The sequence below is a fragment of the Salvelinus sp. IW2-2015 genome, unplaced genomic scaffold, assembly GCF_002910315.2.
Source record: "Salvelinus sp. IW2-2015 unplaced genomic scaffold, ASM291031v2 Un_scaffold4563, whole genome shotgun sequence".
NCBI classification, from domain to species: Eukaryota; Metazoa; Chordata; class Actinopteri; order Salmoniformes; family Salmonidae; genus Salvelinus; species Salvelinus sp. IW2-2015.
Genome location: NW_019945833.1, coordinates 46955 through 72050, shown reverse-complemented (window position 1 = coordinate 72050; position 25096 = coordinate 46955). Strand labels below are relative to the sequence as shown.

Below are 25096 nucleotides of genomic sequence, written 5' to 3'. Positions count from 1 at the left end.
TATTGTTACATTTTATAACACTTATGTCAGCGCAAAACGTGTCCACTGATGCAGATGATATGAAAGAGAATGCATTACGCGCGTATGCTGCCATTCCATTCAGGTATCTTACTCTCACTAGGTGCAATAGTTTTAGTTTATTATTAACCATTTTTACTTTAGGCTATATGTGTATTAGAATATCCAAGAGATGTCCCATTTCCTGTAATGTTGAACGCAATATTCATTTTTAGAGTGCCCCACAATAGTATTACAATCTGACGCTAGTCCTGCTATGCTACGGCCCTGCCCCAAATTATTTAGCCATGAGATTGAGACACGAGAGATTGTTTTGGTCAACAAGTGACAATTCTAACTTCGGGTACGTCTTTAGGAAATATAAACGGAAAGGATTCTGAATTTGCACAAAGCCTATCCATTTATATACTGATAGAAATGGAAATTCGTACAAATATATTGATATATAGAAATGGAAATTCGTACAAATATATTGATATATAGAAATGGAAATGCGTACAAATATATTGATATATAGAAATGGAAATGCGTACAAATATATTGATATATAGAAAATTGGAAATTGGTACAAATATATTGATATTAGAAAATTGGAAATTGGTACAAATATATTGATATAGCGCTAGATTGAGATGGGCTTCTGTATAATACAAATGTTTTCTTCTTGCAGCCTTAGCCCACATGCTGTAGGCTAATATTACAACTAGCGTAATACATTAGTGGAAAAGGCATAGTGGTTGTGGAAATAGATTGATCCAGAGCCTTTTATGGCAAATGAAGGCTCTGGGTTGTTCTGGTATAATTATATTTCATACAAATGGTATTTTACCCATACACTTTACAATGCCTTTATGCGTCCATACAACAGCATATGCGCCATATTGACCAATGTATGTTCCAGAGATAAAGAGAATATAACACATGAAAATCATATTCAAAAGTAATTAACACCACAAGATTGTCGTTAATAACAAAGGTTATTCGCACATGCCGCAACAAGGCCTTGATTTACCGTGACCTCAAAGGTGTTTCAATCCATACCAATACATTATTTGGTATGGTTACTTATACATTTGGAAAATTATTTCATATCACACACTTTAATTAAGAAACGCATTCACTCATTGCAACGCATCAGTTGAACTAACGTCTCTGTCCAGTTCTGCCCCTGGTCACATGACTGGCGCTCTGAGMAATGGATGGAGAACAAACTGCACGTCAGCTTCACGTCTTACAATTTGTTGCTCAACGGATCTGCTTCAAAGTGACTGGAGCCTAGCAGCACATAGGAACGATGCGAAGGGAGGGTTGGTAGACTATTAGAGTAGGCTACAGGCTACGCAAGATCGAATCATTATGGATTTTGATGAGCGGGTCCCAGTTGGGTCTAATATGTATTTGCCCGGCAGCTGCACCTATTACGTCTCGGGAACAGACTTCTCAAGCCTCCCTCCTTTTTTGTCCCACCAGAGTCAGTCTTCTTGTCCCTTGACATATTCCTACCCATCCTCAACTCTGCCACAGCTTCCGTCTGTCAGAGAGGTAGCTTTCAGGGACTATCATGGCATCGGTAGCTCCAGTAAATGGCACCACCATAGGGGCGGTATGTCACACTGCTACCCCACTGAGGACACMGTGCATAGGGACTGTCTATCAAGCTCGACCTCCTTGGGGGAAATATTCACGAGAAATAACTCCAGTGATGTCTATCACTCCAGCAGCTCCAATCCTACATCAAGTCTCCAGGGCAGTGTGAGTAGGAATGGAGTGTTACCGCAAGCATTTGATCCGTTTTTCGATACTGCTCAAGGGAGCGCAGACACCACACCAACAAGCGAACACTCCGTGGACAGAACTGTCACCAAACAACCTACAGTTCCGGTGACCGGTTCCGACAAGTGCCGGGATACAGAGGAGGGACCGCCGGGCGAGGTGAGCTGCAGCCCCGTGTCTTCTTCCGGCAACAATGAGGAGAAATATAGCGCCAGCCGTGAGTATAAAGACGACGTGCACCAGTTCTGTGAGAAAGTTTGCAATCTAACGCGCTGCTGTTAAGGCGTTTATATGCTGTTTTATAAGCGCATAAGGTTTATTGTGGGGCTGTAGATCTACCCCAACAAAAACTTTGTTATAAACGACAAGATCACGTGCTTGGAACTGAAATTGGCCGTGAAAGACAGAGAATTTCCCATTCTAAAATATTCGAGCATTCTTTATAGGCCTATTAGTTGTTCTAGTTTATAGACGCATAGCTTGGCTTACTTTTCATAACGTATCAAACGACTGCAACGAGAACTTAATGAATTGATAGATTTATTGCAAAATTATATTTTTATACATTATAACCCAGGGACGTATTGAATATGTGCTGCATGGTTCCCCCTATAACCTGAATGGTATCTTGTTATTATATTAATATAATCTTAGTGATATAGTATAAGGTGATAAAGTAAATCATTTTWAAAATTTAATTGATTTAATTGATTCTTTAATATTTTTWGCCAGGAGGATAGTCCACTCAGTAACAATTGCCACCCACTGTGCACAGACGTCAGTTCAACGTCTAGTTTTGATTTACATTTGGTTGAGTTGTCAACTAACGTGAATTCAACATGAAAGCAACAAAACAATTCACCATGTCATTGGATTTAGGTTAGAAGTTGGGTGAAAAAGAATTCCCTTCGGTGATGACTTTTTACAAATCCAATCAGTTTTTCCACGTTGATTCAACGTCATCATATTGATTTTTTTGTTGTTGAAATGACGTGGAAACAACGTTGATTCAACCAGTTTTTGCACAGTGGGCACTGTTTTCCAGAGAGTCCTGGGATCCATAAAATCTATAAAAACATACACATTAGATAGAAAATGTGTAGAAAGTACAGCATACACCGTAGAATACATTAGGCTAGTATACACAGCACTAGAAAGCGTTTACCACTGCGTTTTTGTAATGATGTTCCTTTTGTGAGGTGTTTGATTGTGTCCAGAGGTGTTATTATTAGGGCTATTGCTTTTTACCACCCACCCGTCATTTCCATATACTGAACTCCAAGAAATGTCATGATTATGTTGCATAATGTACCCTAAATATGCATAGAAATTTTGGGATTTCATGCTTATTAAAAGCAAAACATGGCCAAAAACATTTATCCAGTTTCAACCTTAATTCAAGGCTTTCAGTTTTAGTTTTTATGATTTTTATTTTTTTTACAAAAGCCTCAACTTGTTGTCAGTCTATTTAGACCCTTGTTTATAACCCCTTTGACACCATTTATGTCTTTTTCCCAGAACGAAAGCAGCTCCCTGTTTGATCTTTCTATCTGAATTGCAACTCTTCCTTTCAGGTGGACAGAGACCCGTAAGAAGAGATGTCCATACAACAAATACCAAATCAGAAATTGGAGAGGGAGTTCTTTTTCAGTGTTTACATCAACAAGGAGAAACGTCTTCAACTTTCGAGGATGCTCAATCTCACCGACCGCCAAGTTAAAATCTGGTTTCAAAACAGGAGGATGAAAGAGAAGAAATGAACAGAGACCGTTTTCAGTATTATACCACGAACCCTATGCTGTAACACTGGCGGATGGATGTCATCTCCCCTCAGACAAGGCATGCATGAAGCTCAATCGCTAATTTCAAGTTCGTTGGTCTGCAAATTCCTGATTACACCTCTCCCGTGATGAACGGACATTTGTAGATGTATTTGTCCACCATACTTACTTTGTTGAGAGTAATATCTAGTGTATTATTATTATTATTATTAGTATTRGCCTATTTTCATTTTAGGTGATTTTCTTATTGATCTTTTGATCTTTCTATTTGTTGTTACGAAAGTGTGGTGCCACCAAAACAGAACATATATTTGGTCGAATCCTAACTTGCGTAAAAGTCACATTTTCGAGCAAATTATTTAATTGGCATCAATGCATAATGCATGAATTACACGAAAGTTTGATTTACGCGCGCCCATTTCATGTCGAATTCGACATTTAACTATGTACCATATTTAACAACCTGTATCTTTACATTTATTATATATACACCCACAAAGGGGACATACCTTTTCCATGACGAGAAGGCATGATTTATCCCAAACTTTGTTGGTTGTTTGTTGTCGCCATTACACACGCACAGAAGGACTAGGCTATAGTTTAAAATAGGCCTGTTATTTATGCATTGATTGTCATTGTTGTTGTTCTCGTGAAATATTCGACATACAAAGGTTATATTGTAAAATTGTTCAATCAACCCTGATACTTGAAAGTGTTCGTTTTGTTTAAGTTCTCAATGTCGGAACATATCAGCTATTTTCCTGCGTTTTTGGCAAGAGAAAAGCTGCTCCAATACATTGAGCCGAAATTGCCTAATTGTGGGACATTGTAGGGCTTTGTCTTCATTTTTGAGCCAATTCAAATGTTCCTCGGTGTAAATAGCCTACGATGTTTTTTGGAATGAYTAGGYCCTATATAGGCTTAGCCTATTTCACACACCCTATTGGAGACATACGAGTCACAGGTCGAGACCTTTCCCTTTGTTTTCTTMGTTTATTTTCTAAATTGGATGAATGGGTCTATATGTCTCGAGAAAATATCTCCTTGTATGATTCTCGACATAAAACCTGGCTGCGTGGGTCATATCAGATGTATGATGTATTTGACTTTACATTGCCCCCATGGGCCGAAATGGGATCCTGTGCCATTAATGTTAAATATCCATTACGGAAGTTCCACCCAAAAGGTTGTCTAGCACGTTATTTTATTCAACTTTATGTACCATGCTAACCCATCTATCACCGGACGACTTTTATATACAATCAACGTCTGGAGTTTAAATGTCCCGCGTTTAAGTTTATTGTTTCAAAAATAATACTAGGCCTATAAAAGAGAATGTATAGCCTACTTTAAATAAATAAAGCAAAATACTTAAGGTAGGCCTACATTTAAAATAAACTTGATCAGTTGTTTTATTATATTGCCAAATGTTGATATTAGACCTACTGATTGTGTATTAGGCCTATGTGTAAAATTGGCTAATGTTTGTCAATATTTCGGTTAATGTCTTATAGTTCAAAKCCTATGGGCGTTCATGAATAGTGGGCTAGTGAAAACACCAATTAAGAGGGATAGCAGCATTAAGCTAGTGTAGATGGCCGACTGCAGCCAGTCCGGGTGATGGTGTTGGGCCGTGCATCCTGTCCCGTCAGGCCAGCCGGAATGCCGCCTTTACGGACACATCCTCCCTGTTGCTTTGTTTTTTTTTTTGTTTGTGCAGCAACTTGGCCATAAAACGCGTCTTCGTCTGGAGCATTTGTACAATTGGAGTGTAGTGCAATAAACCGTCTGAGACCAAGGTTATTAACTGTGACTAAGGGCTTTAAAAACAACGGCTGCCTGCCTGGGAGCATTGAAAGCTTGTGTTCGCGGACTTTTCCTTCTTCATTTGTCTCAGCAGCTCAGCGTGCACGGCAGGAATATATTCAGGATGGAATCTGCAGTTCGAACGTGGTTGTTTGTTTGTTCCACTGGAGGCGCTGCTCGGATCAATGTCATGGATCAATGCGTGATGTGGACGAACTCTGGCCGAGACTACTTCCCATGCATCAAACATCCAAAGATTCACAGACTCATTCCATTACAGGGTGTCATTGTTCAGGTAATTACCCCTATGTGTGTATAATTGTTACATATTCTCTTATTTTTATCGAAATATATTTCAAAATGCTCGAAATGGGAAAACAAATACGTGTGTGGTCCATTTTTTTCTTGGTAAAATGGGATAAAGTGAGGCGTTTTTGTAAGGAGCCTTTCCATTCTGCTAGAAAATGATATATAATGCTGGTTTATAGCTGAAATACACATTATTGGAAATATAATATTAGATGACASAATGTATTAGAACCAATGTATTCCATATGGGAGAGGATGACTGAATAGGCCTACTTACCGTTTCACAGCACAGAATAGCTTGTGGTTATTTTATACAATATACATCTCAATATAACCAATATGCTAAACGGAAAATAACTTTAAACATAGGCCGTATGCTGTCTAGAGATGTCTACGGCGTTTTTCTGGAAAAATAACACGAACTATTCGAATGATTCTTATTTGAGTCATTATTACCATAGTTTACCAAATACGAAACGCTAGATTATAACATGTGTTTGGTTTGTGTGTGTGTTGGGAAGGGGAACATTCTAGCTGAGTATCCCATAGCCTACCGGAGGGCTTTTTAGTCTCCAGTGAAGAATAAAATAGCTGTTAGCGGATGTAGTAAAGTGCCACATTACGCACGAGGGGCGCAGGCATATTTTTTTGTCCCGTTGCAAGAATAACTTGGAACAGAGGAAGTATTGTTAACATGATTTTATTAGCCGCTATAAGGAGACATGCATTAAATGATTTTAAGTATGATAATAACTTAATAATAACTTAAAGTACCACTGGCTAGAGGTAAATAAACAGGCTGTTGAAATTATTCTACRCACGTCATGAGACTAGTACCCACTCAAATCAATGGCTTAGGCTATTCATTTTTTTAAATTAATTTCTAAATCGGATAAAATCCCAAATAAGTCGCACCATATAATGTTTTTGGTGTCAGAACAATAACGTAATATAACCGTGCTAATTATAGTAACAAACATAGCAAGGATGATATTTTTCCCAACTGCATGGGTGAATACTAAAGGCAGTGGTATTTATAAAGGCTGTGGTTAGAACCACATAACACAGCTAGGCCTATTGCTATGATTTACATAGGGCCTAATGCTTATTTCTATTCAATTTGGGGATATGAGTCTGAGGATATTGTTTTCAATTGGATTCTTAAGGAAATAAATGGGATCCCACAGAAATTGGTTCTGCCGATGTATAAAATCATCTAAACGTGCCGAGTTGTACACTTGTAAAATGCATTACGCACCAATTCGCACAAGGTTTTTCATAACAAATGCACATGTCTTTGATAAATAACGTGTTTGTTTCAGATTATATTTCCCATTATGTTAACAAGATAGGTAAACAATCTTTGCCACAGCCTATTTGTGTTTCTGACTTAACCAGCAGCAAAGTAGAAAACTGGTTTTGTTCTGATACTATAGTCTGGCTTCATGTAGGCCTATTAGCCTTTATATTGTCAAGTTGATTATTGTTTACGCATGTAAATGATCTGTAATTGGTAGCTAAATAGCTCACATTCACGCTGTAACTAAGGGACATTAACTAATAGTCAAATAGATATTTTGTCACAATGTTCTGTGAATTTGAATAGAGCAATGTTTTGACGCTTCCTGGAGAGGAAAGTGTAACGAGCTTTCCACTAAACTGTTTTCAAGGTCTGAAGACATCTGCAGTTATTTGCACTGTCCCTTCACATGTAAATAGTTCTTTGTGTATGATTGTATCTTCCTCTCTCGTGTGTGTGTGTGTGTGTGTGGTGTGTGTGTGTGTGTTGTGTGTGTGTGTGTGTGTGTGTGTGTGTGGTGTGTTGTGTGGTGTGTGTGTGGTGTGTGTGTGTGTGTGTGTGTGTGTGTGTGTGGTGTGTGTGTGGTTGTGTGGTGTGTGTGTGTGTGTGTTGTGAGTGAGAGGGTGCATGAGGTCAATGTTTACAACACAGATTATCGTAAAAGGTAATGCAGCCCATGTCATGTCACCTATACTATCTATCCACCATTTTAGGTTGAACTGATAGCTTTTAATACACCACTTACCTTTACTTTTTCATGTATTATATTAAATCTTTAAAACAAAATGAATATGGCATTACGTGCTTTCAATGGGAGGAGTCTCTCTTCTTGTGTTTTAATTGGCTGTCAGCTAAAGCGCAGAGAAGTGTGAGTATCTGTAATTATATTCAGCATGTTTGCACAAGAAATGTCAGCCAGAAGGCTATCCTCATCCTCCGTCAAATTATACGCCAACGATGTCATGCTCTGACAACCAAAGTGGAAACTCGTTTTTAGTGGACTCCTTAATCCACGGACGAACCGAGAGCGGTGCCTCATACTACCAAAGTAACGGCGTGTATTTGTCACCAGGCTCCGAGTACTCTTATGGACTACCCAACCGCGCTTTTTTTCTCGGTCAGTAAACGCAACGAGAGCAATTCTCAAACTATGGTACCCTCATCTGGCCCATATCACATATTCAAGGATGGAAACATGGCTAGAGACTTCGAGATCTTGTCGAGTAGATCAGCCGAACAACCACAGCAAACTGCTCATTGTTCATTCTCTCCGAGCATCAAAGAGGAGAATGCGTATTGCCTGTATGAATCAGAGAAGTGTTTAAAGGGTCATCAACGACGGAAGACATTTCCTATTCCCGGTTAACACCGGGATCATGCCCGGTTACAAACAGCACCGTGCCTGTTCCCGGTTACTTCCGCCTGTCTCAGACATATACCTCTTCAAAGGTGTATCAAGACGTTCAGCGAACCCACAGCCTACTCACTTCGCTCTACAACGTCCGGCCCGTTTCGACACCTCACCGCCGTCTCCTACCCCGGTGGTGGATACAGGCAGGAGGGAGAGTGAAGCACTGCCTGACCCACCGCCATGTGCTCCGGATGAGGCACCCGGCACCGTCTGTAGATGGTTTGTCCTCCGCCGAACCCACCGAGAGCTGTGCAGAAAGTCCAGACAAACCCGTTAAAGGTGAGTAGGCTCTAAATCCAAAATATGACGTTTATGACAATGGGATCTTGATGGGTGTACATGGAGGGAGTGTAGTGTCAATGCCCGAGTCAGTGTAGATGTGCCTTGGCGTTAACCTTGGTTTTTAGAGGCATATCCTACTGCTATATCGATTATATTGTGGACATGAAAACTTCCCCATATGTGGGTCATATGCGCAGCGGTAAAGGCATGTTTTGTGGGGTTTGACAGAGTGGCCTCGAGCTGGGATTTCCTCCAGTTTTTTTATATTATTTTATGACGAGGAGCAGCAAGGCCAATCCTGTCCAGTACATCTGTCTAATACAACACGTTGATGTCCTCAGTCTTCCCCATAAACCAGCAACTGCAGCCATCATTTCAGCAGACTATGAGTTACTTTTATGTCTTAATAAAGGCGTATTATTACATTGAAATAATAATTAAGTGAATCTTGAGCACAACGTGGATGTAATAGCTTAGGTTTTGGATAGATGCAAAATATGTGCATACAACGGCATTGTGTGTGCGTGTGTGTGTGTGTGTGTGTCTACATTAACTTCGTATTACGGTCAAATAAACTATGGGCCAGGATGGCTATTTAAAGATAATTTTAGACAACACATTTTTTATTTTGATAGGTATAGGTCAGTGTTTGTCTATAGATGCAAACATGTTATTGAATTGGGAATGCATTATTTCTGTGTACAATAATTACATTTGGGCAACAATTATTTTAAAGTTACATCAGTGCAGTAGCATGAAAGAAAAATATGTTGCTGCACTAATTTCTCTTTCAATGTCTTTCTACAGGAGGTGGAACATCTGAAACCAAAGCTAACTGGCTGACAGCGAGGAGTGGCAGGAAAAAGCGTTGTCCCTACACCAAGCACCAGACTCTTGAGCTAGAGAAAGAATTTCTCTTCAATATGTACTTGACTCGTGAGCGTCGCCTGGAGATCAGCCGCAGCGTCCACCTGACAGACAGGCAAGTCAAAATCTGGTTCCAAAACCGAAGAATGAAACTGAAAAAAATGAGTCGGGAAAACAGGAGCTATCGGGAGCTAGCGAACAACTTGAGTTTTTCGTGAGACATTCGTGCCGTATTTGCTCCCTCCTCCATCAATGGCCAGAGCGCCTTCTTTGAGAAACCCTTGTCGTGTGAATATGACCGTGTAGGTTAGGGCTACTATTGCTAACTTATTGATATGTCGTTTGGTTGACATTTTACCTGAATACGTCTCTGTTTAGTTTGTCGTGGTTATGTATTTATACTGTCATAACATATGGTTGCTCCCTTTATGTATATACCAACAGTTACTATAGAAATGGAACGACTTAAGTGTTCCAGAGCTGCACAATATCGGCATTCGTGGTACATAATACATGTATATAGCCACCTTTGAGGGACGCATTGACATCTGTGCATGCTGGAATAGCTCTTGGGGAAATGTTAGTAACCTGTAGCAATATAGGCCTACGTTACGTCATGGCTAAGAGCCTCGATGGATTTGATATTTAATATCTGCACATTTCGCTGGTATTATAGCCATATATACTAAAAGCATCACACAAAACTATTTTGTTAAGGTTTTTATTTATACACAAGAAACTTATCTGAGACTTGTAAATATTGTTTACAGTTTGCCTTCTCGTATTTTTATTAATATTTTTATTGTTCTCTCCAACCCGTTTTAATAATATTGCCCATATTGTCATTGCTGTTGTCTATAGAGAGACTATACTGTGAAATGAATTGATATGTTGTCTGTTGGCCTCACTAAGTAAGTCAATAAAAACATGGCACGTTTTACCTTGCATGGAATGCTTTAGTCCACAGATCATCTCTCCTGTATAGATTGTAATCTTTCATACCCACGAGAGGAATAGCCTGGTGGTGGGACCCCTCTTTATTCCACGAGCTTCCATTTGTTCAGTTGCGGGTTGGTTGTTACAGTAAAGAAAAAAAGAACATCAGTTTCCTCTTTTGTGTGACGCTGATGCCCTTCATTTGAATAGGAATCATTGCCGAGTCATAGCCATGATGCATCACTACACTTGTTGTCTAGGACTCCCTGGAAAAGAGAGGCATGCGTTACTGAGTGGACTATCCTGGCTAAATAGATACAAATTAAATGACCATTGTGAAGTTTTATGGTCAAAGACACTCCATCGGGATCGCTCTTGTTTACTGCAGGGTGTACTGGATAGATGGTGGCAAAATGACCCGGAAAACAACATTATTTTCTCAAGGACATTACTGGCGGTAGTTTGGTTCATCATCATATGCTATCTATGAAAGGAACACAGTCTGTCGACATGTGGAGCGCTGTGAAATTGCCATTTGGACTGTATCTTTTCAAGGTGTGCAAATGTTGGTGTTAGGATGCGTAAAAGAAGTGTAAACATTGAGAAATGCTAGAATTTTGACCATCTAATTACAATTACGCATAGAATGAGAGTGAATTATAGGATCCCTATGATTTCGACTGTATCTGTTCCAGTTGTGCGAACGGAATCAATGCGTCCKAAAAATGCTTGTAGACTATATKTATTTCTTTAGGAGGAGAGAGGGCGGTTGAGGGGTTCAGGTAGTTTCGTGTTGTTAGGCTGTATTTTCCCCCACCACACGAAACTGCCTTAATTGCCTCAGTAAAAACTCTGCGCTTCACAGAACACTCCAAATTGTCTCTGGCAACAGAGCTGTGCCCCGAAGGAAGTAGGCTACATATACTGAGAAGCCTAATCGTGTGTAGAATATTCTATAACAATTCCGATGCATTTGTTTATGTCATGTGTCTGCGGAAATGTATTGTCTCTCATGTCGACATTAGGCTATTATAAGCATGCATACAGTGCAGCGGAGACAGCCTACAGATTTCGCGCCAACCTGTGACTTCAAAAGCACAAAAAAATATCGGAGTCTGCTTTTTTAACTGTATGTTTATTGTGGTACAGCGTGATATAAGCATCATTCAATACAATTACAATGCAAGAACCCCCCAAATGTAATCCATTCCCCGATTTCAACTGCCCCCTTAGTCACTTTATCCTGGCGCCGGGTCTGATGTATATAACAAAAAGAAAAAACGAACCAAAAAATCAGGGCTGCAAGGGAAATGTTGTTCCTCACATATATCGCCATATCTATTCAAAACAACAACAAAAGGCGAGCAGTAGACGCGGCCTGTATGTCTCAGAGGGAGAGATAGCGAGTTGGCTTGAGGGAGAGGAAGGACTGCAAGGCCTCGGTTATGATCATTGCAGTCTGGCCAATGCCTCGTGCGCTGCTGCAGCGTTCCCAGTGGCACGCATTCGAAGTGCCGGATGCGTCTGCTGCGCCACACAATGGACACAAAGGATGGATTTTATTGGCGATATTTAGTCCAGACAGCCAGGTTGTAACCTAAAGAAAAACAACTAAATAGCCCCCGTGATAAAAACAGACTGCTATAGCACCTAACGTTTTCTCTCTCTCCCACTTTGATAGCTAAAAGCGCCCGCGCAGACAGTCTAGTGTTCACTCATTGGTCCATAAATAGTAAGGGTCTGTTATGGGTTTACACACTAACACAACGGGATCTTTCTCCATAATCTATGACACTTGGATATGTTGATGCTACTATGTAGAAGTATTGTATTTGTATTTCTGAACACTAATTCGATGGTAGAATACACATAGCTTGTTCCTTGTGTACACATATTGTGTAGGTGGTTATATATGCCTGTGTTTTGCAGTCTAAATATAAATAATGTCCTATTCTTACTATCAGATAATAGCCTATGTGACGTATGCATTTTTAGATTCGGTCTTAACTTTTTCGAATCGATTTGGGACAATAATTTGGTAAGTAAGATCTAATTCATTCGTTGGAATTAATAATCACACTATAATAAAAAAATAATAAAAAATGTATGACTGAAAAGCCCTTTCAATGAGTTATCCATTGGAGATTCTCTACTGAACATGATTTTTAGTCAGGACTATGGTTCAATCTGTGTCCGGGAAACCGGCCCTGTGTGTGTTTATCCTACAGGGCCACATAGGTCTACATATATAACGTTTTACATGGAATTTAAATGTTCATATCCCAGAGCAGTGGAGACAGTATCACTAAAATATTTGCTGTTTTAGTTGACCTTATTTAAGTAAACCAAAATTGAATAATCTCAAACCGTTTTGAAGAGCATTACTCGGATGACAATCGAAATATCAGGTTTGAATAACACGTGTAATAAATAGCCTAATAACAATGAAAATGATTGTACGCCACAGCACATATGGTAACCTATAGGTTTGCCTGTGACTTTATTATGAATACATCAAATGGCATTAAATGGCAAATATGATTAATATGGCAAATGCCAACTCACACTCACATCAGCGTACCTATAGTACATATGCCCATTAACTCACAGGTCTACTATTTTTAAACGTGGGTATGTATTTGCCCAAAAATATTGCTGCATGTATTTTCTTTAGAGTCCTATTTAATAAGTAGCCTATATAACGATATCGCCAATCTAATGTTATAAAGTCTCGGAGTTTTTGCCCTTATAGGCAATAATGGACTGATTATGTATAACTCGATAATTTTATTGAATAAATTCATTCTATAGAATTCCACATTTTAGATCGGTGGTGAGAGTTCTTAGAAGGAAATGAATGTGTCTTATTCTGCGCGTAGTAACGACTATACGTCACAGAGGAGATATAGCTCCTTACTACTTTGCTGCATTCCTTTATTATTTAAGGAGYCTAGAAAAACATGCTATACTCTCTCACTTTCTAGACCTATATAAAACATATCAACGTTAAAGTCTCATCTCAAAACAGAAATCATAAACCTTACTGCTTGTATAAAATGATATAGGCATATGACTTTGCTATTAAAAATATAACGGAGGAAAATGGTGACCATTTAGCTAGTTGAGTAGACTGATTTATTATTTATTGTTCTGTCCCACGGTCACGTGTCTGCGGCACCCAATCCAATCCCGGCCAAGGTTCAATTTATTGAACGAATGTGGTGGTTCTTGGTGCAGCGAAGTAGTATCATGATCCTGTTTTTCTAAATATATTACAGTGGACGTTTAGTTGCCTTTGGCTTTGTGTATTTGTTGTCATGTCGACATTAGGCACGCTTAGTTACTATGCAGACTCTCATCTTCCCCGCGACCAAGGGGATATTATGGCACACACATACTCAAGCGGACCAGGGCTGGAACAGGCGAGCCAGCCGATGCTAACTGAATATGGCGGTCAGGAATCGTGCCCTTTGCAGACAAAATCTTCTATTTTCAGTGCGTCTTGGAGTCCCATTTCTGCTCATCAGCCTCCGAGCAGCGCATCTATAACACACCAGCCCTATTTACACCACCATTGTCCAACAGGAGATACCGATGGGATGTTTATGCGTTCCTGGGCGTTGGAACCGGTTTCTACGTCGATATGTTTAACGGGATTATCGTCAAATATGAACTATGATATAAAACCCGAGCCGCTGATAGGAAATGGGGACTGCACAACGCTGGAAACGCACACACCGCTTGTGTCCGACATTGACAACGGACCGTTCCGCGCAGAGAAGGATACGATCGCGTGTGATGCCATTTTCTCCAAACCCAACGAAGAGAGCAGCACATCAACCGTAGAGGAAAAGAGGGAGATCAACACAAGTAAGCTCGGCATCTTTCATTTGGCTTCATGCGTAATGGTGATCATGATCTCATATGTGTCTCGATCTTTGGAATTKATTCATGTTGAATTAAGCAGGAATCTAGAAATATAAYGTCAGAGGCTGACGTTAATAAATTATTTATGATATAATATAGGCCTGCTGTAAAGGTTGAGTTCACGTCGAATTATTGTATCCATTATTTGATAACGAATGGATCCATATTGCGCCAAAGCAGTACCACTGACCGACAGTAGCAAAACKCCCTCCCCTCCTCGATCTAGTTTGAAACCTACTGTGAAAGATAATATGATTTTGCTATTTGGATTATGTTGGACCAAAGCAGCTGCCCCACAGCGGCAAAATGTCGTCCCCTCCTCGACTCAGTTTTTACTGTGAGAAACCATGATTTTGCTATTTGGATTATGATAGACAAAACTATACCAGTTAATTTCCCACTGTTGTGGGCAGTAGACTAGGCCTTYGGGTCAGAAGGCCGAAACGAGCACARAAACGGCTGACTGTATTAGCTACMGCATGTTGGCTATTTCAGCAAGACCTTGTCTGCTGTTGTTCGTCATCCACAGTTTGTAATACCATTCTGACTCTTGTGGAAACACTATTTCTCATGAGCTCTGTCTCGCTTTTGTCGAACCCTCTTTCAGATGACCCATCCTCCAACTGGCTTCATGCAAAATCCACCAGAAAAAAGCGCTGTCCATACTCTAAGTATCAGATTCTCGAACTGGAGAAGGAGTTTCTGTTTAACATGTATCTCCCCCGCGACCGTAGATACGAAGTAGCAAGAGTTCTTAATCTGACTGAGAGACAAATTAAAATCTGGTTTCAGAACCGCCGGATGAAGATGAAGAAYGGGAATAAGGACCGTCGAAAGACATGTTAAAAAGGTGAGCCGTGCGGGCCCTGTAGACCCGTAGAATAAACTGTGAATAGTTACAATTGGTGGACTTTCAGGAAACGAAGATATTTCTGGAAAATAGTTGCCAATCTATCCACATTTTGCTTGATCTATAGTCTGTTGTGTTCTGTAGGACTGTTGTGTTGTTGTCGTTGTYAAATCTGTCGGCTCGTTTTCTTCCTAGAGTGTTCTCTGTTTGATAATGCTTATTTGTTTGATTGGTACTTTGATGTTATCTCAATAACTTGGATGTAATTGGTAAATCATTTCATTAATGCACACAGATTACATGTTAGACATTGTCTAATGTTCGTTGCATGAAATGTTTCATGAATTGATTCTGTGTTTTTTCACCCAGAGTTTAGTCTATGTTATAGGCATAATCATGTTTATGCGATGACTACCTGAATGTGGTTCAACTACCTGTCAGACTATTTATTTATTCATCTTTTTTTTTGTGCCGAAAGCAACATGTTTAGTCGGTGTGAGATTTTTTTTWAATTGCTGGGATAAAAATCCTTAACAGTTTTGTCTATGGAATTAYAGCAACACTGTGCACACGCAAAATACCTCAATGTCAGAGTATTCCGATTCTAAAATGGAAGAGTCGTTTGTATGAAATATCAAATAAAATGTCAKATTATTTTGTGCGTCGCAATCCATATTTATTGTTTGGAAATCAGATAATTAATTGTTACTAAGATTCTAATTGTTGTAATTGTTGATAAATGTCCAACATCTGACAAGATATTTGTATTTATTTCCTTCTATCCAAAACATAACAACTATAGTTGCTACAGAACTTCATATTATTCAGWTATAATTTTCATTTAAAAAGGCAACCATATTTTTCATGTTTAGSCCTATGCCTGATATAAATGTTGCGTWTGATAAACTATCACAAGATGAATAGGCCTATRTATTAAAACATTAAACATATCCCTACTCAATATTTACAGAAAATGTTATTTATTTAGTAAAAGTTTGAGAGTATAGGTAGGCTAGYACTATGAGCATAATTATATCCAACAGGTACTAAAGAAGCGAACAGATGTAAATCCTACAGGCCTATATAGGATTAGTGGATTTAAAGCGGGCATTTCCCGTGTAGTCCATGTTGGCTTAGTACCACCACACACCGTTTCAACAGCCCCTTCTCTCCCTTTCCTTTAGGCCTTGTTAATAGCACGACCATGAGTTCTGAATCCCAACATACAGTACATYTAAAACGCATTGCTGGACATTGGACAAGCCAGCTCCATGCTATTTGCTATAGGCCAATGTGCACTGGCACACGATATTGGTTGCCATGCAGCAATAAACCACAATCACAGCTTTAACTGTTTATGGGGTGCAAAGCGATTGAGAGCGGAAAGGAAGCAACACCATGCAAGTCCTCGCGTCTGAATATCACTATAATATGCTTTTCATACAGGCTATTTTTAAAGGGGAAAACATTTTAATGGTTGTAATTACACACAACCATGGTTAACCACGTCGTTCAAAAAACATTCATTCAAACGCATTGAAAACACCTATGTTTCCAGTCACACACACACACACACACACAATTCACACTACCACACTCACAGGGCCTGCTATGGTGTTGTTTGGCCGCGCTGTGACGCAGATGGGGCCTGTCTTCAAAGGTCTTAATCCAGAAAGCTGCTCCATAAAACGCGGGCTCAGCCATGTTGTCTGCTTTTTCTATTTGAATTACTTTATGACTGTTCACCAACAATTAGACTGTTTCAGCGCCCAGACATCCATTTGTTGTTTTCCGGCACAAAAGGCTGGCTGACACCGAAGCTTTATTGCCGTTTCCAAKCAATGACTAATCTCAAGTTCTCGCCTTTGTGGTCCTATTGCAATAGGTATCGTAAGCAATTGAAACAAWTTGAACTTATAATTTTTTTTAAACTATATATTTAATGTGTTGAAACACAGCATTATGGTAATTCAGTCACAAAAAGGCCTATGCATTATCTAACTACTGACCTTTGCGGTCATTTTGTGTTGCTGTCGTCGTATAACCACCAGGTGGAAGCAACGTCACGTTTGAGACCGAAATGTCCTGCAGCCTGGCTGCTTGAATAGGGACGAACGACCATCTATTCTAGTGTGTAGTTCAAAGCACGCAGGAAATACGAGAATAAAAGTATGTTTTCTTTGGTCCATTTTCACTTTGAAACAGGAGGCCAAGGTGACACAAACAGAGCAACAGAAAGAGGTTTGAGAGGTGATTACATGTTAATTATCACAGAGATACTGCATCGACAAAATGGCTGTTCAGCAGAATTATCTTTACCCCATTACATGTTATGGATGGACATTCATTGTATACCTTTGGTGTATTAATAAACAGAATATTGCCAATAAATCACCAATTTTATCACCAAGATGAAACCAATGAAACCAAACKYATAAAAGAAAGAGCAGTTAAGCTTTAATTGGTAGATTTTCCCATGTTAATCCACTACATTACAAACGAAACACATTCTCAGCATGTGAGAGAGAGCAATAATGCAGCATTTCATCATGCAGGTCCTCTGATTGAGCTGTATGATAATGCAGGGCCTCTGCCTGGCCTGCTTGAGCTGTTTGATAATGTAGGTCCTCTGATTGAGCTTGTATGATAATGCAGGTCCTCTGCTTGAGCTGTTTGATAATGTATAACCTCTGATTGAGCTGTATGATAATGCAGGTCCTCTGCCTGCCTGCTTGAGCTGTTTGATAATGCAGGTCCTCTGATTGAGCTGTATGATAATGTAGGTCCTCTGATTGGGCTGCTGACTGTTTGATAATGCAGGTCCTCTGATTGAGCTGTTTGATAATGCAGGTCCTCTGATTGAGCTGTTTGATAATGCAGGTCCTCTGCCTGTTTGCACCAATCCAGTCTCTGTTGTTATCTGTGAGGGAGGGAGGGCCATTAAGGACAGAGGGGAGGTGCTTAGGGGGAGGGTCATCAAGAGACAGAGGGGAGGTGCTTAGGGGGAGGGTCATCAAGGACAGAAGGAGGGGCTGACGGGGTAGAGGGGAGGGTCATCAAGGACAGAGGGGAGGGGCCGAGGGGGAGAGTTTATCTGTTTGAATCTAGCCACTGTCTCAAATAGCCTATTCCCTAGTTGTTCTGCTGTAGTGGGCTCTCTCCCCTCAACCCTTCTGTCTGTTTAGCTCCCTTGGACTTGTTGTTGCAATGTCACAGCTGAGGTGATTTGTCTTGACCCCTCTCATCTCATCAGAATAATGTTATAACTATATTTGTCCCTCTCACCTGTTCTGATGAACAGTTACAGTCACCTCCGAAATTATTGGCACCCTTGATAAAGATGAGCAAAAACAACCTGTATAAAATAAATAATACAAATGTTGAGCTATTTTGTATGCTCAAAAACATGGGGAAATTATATTATTTCATACTAATACAATTTCTCAGAGAAAGAGTAAAGTAACTTATTTTCATTTTTGRAAGATAMGGGTCAAKATTTTTGGCATCCCTGTTGTCAATATACTCCGGCACCCTCTCCTTGCGTAGAWAATGGCACTGAATMAACCATTTATTTTAGGGGGGAATTTTTGCTTGGGGTTATTGTCTTGCTGGAAGATCCACTTGTGGAGTTTCAGCCTCCTGGCAGAGACAACCAGGTTTTTGGCAAAAATATCCTGCTACTGTAAAGTTCATGATGTGTTGACCTTAACAAGGGCCCCTGGACCAGAGGAAGCAAAATAGCCGCATAACATCAAAGATCCACCACCATATTTTACAGTAGGTATGAGGTACTTTTCTGCATATGTGTAACCGGTGTGAAATGGCTAGCTAGTTAGCGCGCTAATAGCGTTTCAATCGGTGACATCACTCGCTCTGAGACCATGAAGTAGTTGTTCCCCTTGCTCTGCACGGGCTGCGGTTTTTGTGGAGTGATAGGTAATGATGCTTCGTGGGAAGCAGTTGTTGATGTGTTCAGAGGGTCTCTGGTTCGAGCCCAGGTAGGGGCGAGGAGAGGGACGGAAGCAATACTGTTACATTGATGCTGTGACCCGGATCACTGGTTGCTGCGGAAAAGGAAGAGGTTAAAGGGGGTAAGTGTAACCGGTGTGAAATGGTTAGTGGGGTGCGCACTAATAGTGTTTCAATTGGTGACGTCACTCACTCTGAGACCTTGAAGTAGTTGTTTCCCTTGCTCTGCAAGGGCTGTGGAGTGGTGGGTAACGATGCTTCATCGTGGGAGGCAGTTGTTGATGTGTTCAGAGGGTCCCTGGTTTGATCCCAGGTTGGGGTGAGTAGAGGGATGGAAGCAATACTGTTACATAATATGGGTCCTTCTTTCAACGCCAAACCCACCACTGGTGTGCGTGGCCAAAAAGTTATATTTTCATGTCATCGGACCATGGCACCGGTTCCAGCCCAAGTACCAATGCGGTTTAGCAAATTCCAGGTGTTTATTTGCTGGATGACATGAAAATATCCAGAAAAGTATTGTTTATGTTATGGGGCTATTTTGCTTCCACTGGTCCTGATGCCCTTGTTGAGGTCAATGACATCATGAAGTTTGCCCAGTACCAGGATATTTTAGCCAAAAACCTGGTTGCCTCTGCAAACTTGGATGCAGCTGAAAGTGGATCTTCCAGCGAGAAAATAACACCCAAAACACATCAAAATGTTTTAATTGACCACAAAATTAGCTTTTTGCTAAATATAATCTTAGTCTTTTTTCTTCAACTCCATTGAAAAACGTGTGGTTTGACTTGAAGAGAGCAGTCCATTAGTGCAGACGAAGGATATCAAAGATCTGAAAAGATTCTGTACAGAGGAATGATAAGATCCCTCCCAATGTGTTCTCCAATCTAATAAACCATTTTAGAAAAAGGCTCAGTGACATCATCCTCGCAAGGGGAGGAGCCAGAGTATTGAAAACAGGGTGCCAATATTTTTGAATTTTCAATATTGGCACCCTGTTTTCAATACTCTTTGACTCCTATTTTTTGTTGTTGAAAAAAAAGTATTACTTATTAAACACAATCTCTTTCTCTGAGCAATTATATTAGTATAAAATAGACATTTCCAAAGATTTTGAGCATACAACGTAGCTCAGTATTTATTTAAGTCTTTATTTAATTTAATAATCTCTCAAATATTTGTACATTTTCACATCTTGGACAGACACGATATTCTCGTACTTTCTGCGTGCATTAGTCTACCTACAGTTTRCCCACTTTGAACTTTTTGAAACCTTTGTGTTKGGGGTGATCAGGYATTTGGTTATGGGCTAAAATAACCTACAACTAWACCCTGAAGAAGCAAKTCTGGGGGGAGAGTGAAAGGTGCACAACATGTTGTTGTTCAGGCTTCCCAAACTGAGTTCAATGTTGTGTTAACGTCTTAGCCTACTGGTGCAATGGTTGTTGAGCACAGAGCACCCTAGTTTTATTGGGTTGTTTATGTACTGACCATAAATCACTCTTGAGAGAAGAGAGAAGAGATGAGAGAGAGAGAGAGAGAGAGAGAGAGAGAGAGAGAGAGAGAGAGAGGAGAGAGAGAGAAGAGAGAGAGAGAGAGAGAGAAGAGAGAGAGAGAGAGAGAGAGAGAGAGAGAGAGAAGAGAGAGAGAGAGAGAGAGAGAGAGAGAGAGAGAGAGAGAGAGAGAGAGAGGGAGGGGGGGAGGGGGAGAGATAGAGAGAGGATAGGGAGGAGAGGAGAGGTGTTTTCATTTCCAGCAGTTAAAATGTAGATTCCATTCAGTTCACTATGTCAGGGGTAGACAACTTTCAACGTGTCTTTGGCGGAAGCGACCATTTGAAGAGCCATGCTAGCTCAAACAGAGCGCTGCTTGGATGTTGTTTGCGGTGCCCCCTCCCCCCTCCCGACCCCCAATACATCAAGTCCCATGTCAGCTCCAATGACAGAGGCCATTATGAGGATTCGCTAGAGAAGTTCACAGAGCTGTCATGTGATGATGAACATCTGGGTTACGTCCCAAATGGCACTCTATTCCATATAGTGTGCTACTGTTGACCAGGCCCGGTAGGGGAAACAGGGCTCTGGTCAAAAGTAGTATAGTGTAGTGTAGGGTTATGGGACTCCCAATCACGCCGGTTGTGATACAGCCTGGATTCAAACCAGGGTGTCTGCAGTGACGTCTGTAGCACTGAGAGCAGTGCCTTAGACCGCTGCGCCACCGGGAACCCAAAATATAGGATATAAACATAGTTATGTGGACTCTTTTGCAATGAAAAGTTGCAAAAAAAATCAATTCCAAATTCCTTTCATTATTAAACCATATATTACCACAATAAACTACAACTCTGATTAAACATGTACAGCAGTGCCTGTCAAATCACAAACATATATTTGGACTGATTAGAAGAACAGTTATTTTCTTCTGTTTGCTTTGTGGATATTATTGAGAGCCCATGAACACACAGTTAGGCCTTTAGTATATACACCATTGTGATGCAAAGGTCATATGATATAATATACACCATTGTGATGCAAAGGTCATGTGATACAATATACACCACTGTAATGCAAAGGTCATGTGATACAATATACACCACTGTAATGCAAAGGTCAGTGATACAATATACACACTGTAATGCAAAGGTCATTAAACAATATACACCACTGTAATGCAAGGTCATGTGATACAATATACACCACTGTATGCAAAGGTCATGTGATATTTGTCAGTTTCTTTTCTTTTGGAAATGGGTTTCAAATAATGCCCGAGAGGCAAGTGGTAACATTACATAATATTACTGGTCCTGAAAATCCTGAAAGCCTATTATTATTTACACCTTTATGCATTAAATATCAAATAATGATTAAAAAACGATTTAATCAAATCAATCAAACTTTATTTAAAAGGCATTTAAAATCTCATCACATGTTACAGTAAAACATGAAAGAATTAAAAGCAAACCAGAAGCAATACAATAGATGAATAAAAGAGCAATAACATCTCTGATTAAATGCCAAGCTAAAAAAAAATTGTTTTTTTTTATAAACATGATTTGAAAAAGGGACAAATATGACCTCATAACTACAAAACACGTTTGAAAACAAATGACGTTGTTAAATCATTCAGCACAAGGCCTTGTCGTCTCCTGACCCAATTCCTGGACGCCCTCCCTCTTAACACGTGCCTTGATGTTCAGTCAGAGAGGGAAGAGGAAGCAAGACATCCCACTCCCTATTTTTTTCTGGTTCATGTACAGTCAATGAACTAAGCAGACCAGACCCATCCGCTAATGCACTGGTGCCTATGGGAGAGCCACTACGTTAAGAAATTACAACTTTTTTTCAACGGTTAACGGCCTGAGTGGGACATCTTTATTTATTCACCATCTTTGGTTCAGTGACATACTCCTCTCAGCAGAATCCATCTTCTACGGTCATATCCGGGACCAACATAGCAGCATAATTTCCTAGACCTATAGGCTATATTCATAAGGTATAAACCCTTATAGCTACACGAAGGGAGTATGACTTACCATGAATTCATATGTCCGGCTATGTAACTACACACACTCATGTCCTCCTTTGAGCTGTGTCTGTTGTGGGGGAGGTTTATTATACAGAACAATAGCATATGTGTAGGTGGATAGTCATCTCTCAGTCCCCTCACTGCATCGCCATTGTGAATGATCCTCCTCCCACATACACAGACCTACACATGTTTCTAATGGATACCCAGTCTTATCCATCCTGTCTACTACTCCACTCCTATCCCACTGCAACATGTCTGTTCTAGGAATACTCCATATGTTATGTGTTTAGTTCCTGTTCCATGATAATAATGTCCCATAGCTATTTATTCCCCAAAGGGCTTAATGCAGGTATGGATTACATTGTCATACTGGTCCAACAATTATTCGACTCGACTGATTATGATTCATTCATAAGACAAAACATAACATCCATGTGAGAGAACGTTTTATTGTGCTCAGGAAATTCAGGAATAGAAATAAGACAATGCAAACATCAAACTATTAACTGACCTTTCATCAATGTCATCTGTCTTCGATCTAACAATTAACTGACTTGAACCGAATTCGCTATACAACAGGATCCTTTCTTTTTTAAACAGAAAACGTCAAAAGAACATAAAAAATATCAGATATCAGCTAGATTATTAACATTAATTACAATGAAAACATTATTAATGTCTGGTTATTCTCGCTATTATATTGATCCCAAAATGAACAGGCCTAGTGCAGCTATTCTGCTACTGCTGTTGATAACCATTTACATGTGGAATAGTAAAGTATTCTAACAGCATAATCTGGAAACGTTTACTTTCCTCCGATAAGTAACCTTAGTCCTCGAAGAGAAAAAAGGTTCACTTCTAGTCCACTTTTTTTTTCTTCCTCCCATGCCTCCCAGGTGTCTCGTCTTGTCTTGACGGGGGGACAGACGGTTAATGTAGCTCCTGTCCCCTACCCTGCCAGATACACATCACAATGAAGTTAAGCTTCATTCAACCAAAAATGTCACATTGATTTATGCAGCTATATCTCGGTTTGAAGTTGACACACAAACAATAATTCAAGCCGTAAAATTGAAATGAAAAGGATAAAAGTAAACTATTTTTMGTTTAGTAAAAGAGCATCTGTAATAATAAATMATGTCTATGTTCATATATATTATTYATATAACAAACTAAATTATGATCGAAAAATATTATTTTWAATTATTCMATCGATTCTCTGTATTCCTCACACAATMTTTAACACGGGCTAGACCTATTTTGTGGCTACACCTCGTATCTGAAAAAACATCTGATATCCAAATAAGCTTGAATGGTTGAGACCTACCATATAAGATATASYTCTTTGTTCTAAAATTAAATATGTACAAATGTTTCTCGAGTAAACATAGTCAATATACTGAGCGTTACATCTGTTTGGATTATTAATGCACTGGTGATATTTTTATGATMAAATMATTACCATAATGTGTCTCTCTGATGACAATTTGATACTGCATTAGGCCTATGTGCAAATATAAACTTTAATCATAACAAATAAATCACATTTTCGTGTAACCTATGGGCGTCTCTCATGGCATGCATATGTTTTATTGTTCTCCATCCCGGACATTTTGGAATAGAGTAACACACGATCTGCCTGTCGTGCTCCGAAGGCAARGCAAGATAGCCTATATTGCAATTAAATATCAAAACAACAATATTGTCGGTTATTTGAAACACGAAATACAGTAAGAGAATYTTTTTAGAAGTTATGACAAGATGATACCATATATATATTATATATATATTATGGTAGCCCAAAGACAGAAACTGCGTGGGATTGAATGGGATTTTTGCAGAACGCCAACACCCACTCACCTCTGCAGACAATAGACGCCGTGGAAAAYCAAATCCYTTCCATTCTTTCTCGCCATCTCAGTCAATCCACTATTTTGCTGCTATTTCCCACTAACGTTGTTCTTTTGAAAACGAAAATGTTGTAGATTTTCCTTCCATTTAACAAAATAAAGCAGGATACGATAACCCACCTATAGTGTATGTCGATATCATTGTCTGCTCTATGTAGAACATCCATATTCGGAAATGGATTCCTATTAAAGAAACGTCCAAGTTGTGTAGTTTCCCCCCATAAGTAGCAAGTTGTTGCCGTCTTCCTGGCGGCCACATATGATCTAAGGCAGAGTTAGATGGTTGAAATGTGTTCTTAGGGCAAGGAGCTGTCAGACCTTTGGCGCAGCAATATGATTATAACGTGCAGGCTTTCCAGGCTCTTTGTTTGGAATATAAGCAATAAACAGCCCGGGCCTACCACTTTTTCAAAGTTCAAGACAGGAGGA

General features: G+C 39.8%; 2 protein-coding genes and 1 pseudogene across 2 annotated transcripts; all 3 read left to right on the top strand.

Moving 5' to 3' along the window:
* The first annotated feature begins 1273 nt into the window (after positions 1–1273).
* LOC112077438 (homeobox protein Hox-A11b-like) lies at positions 1274–5262 on the top strand (annotated as a pseudogene).
* A 2346-nt stretch (positions 5263–7608) lies between these two features.
* On the top strand, positions 7609–10485 carry LOC112077436 (homeobox protein Hox-A10b-like). Its single transcript, XM_024143947.2, is given in 8 exon segments — positions 7609–8105; positions 8107–8167; positions 8169–8229; positions 8232–8306; positions 8309–8452; positions 8455–8605; positions 8607–8677; positions 9488–10485. Coding segments are annotated over 8 exon segments (1002 nt in total). The 5' UTR covers positions 7609–7944; the 3' UTR covers positions 9766–10485.
* A 3178-nt stretch (positions 10486–13663) lies between these two features.
* On the top strand, positions 13664–15915 carry hoxa9b (homeobox A9b). Its single transcript, XM_024143948.2, has 2 exons — positions 13664–14353; positions 15018–15915. Exons 1-2 carry the CDS (start codon positions 13801–13803, stop codon positions 15254–15256), a joined length of 792 nt encoding a protein of 263 aa, XP_023999716.1. The 5' UTR covers positions 13664–13800; the 3' UTR covers positions 15257–15915.
* The last annotated feature ends 9181 nt before the right edge of the window (positions 15916–25096 follow it).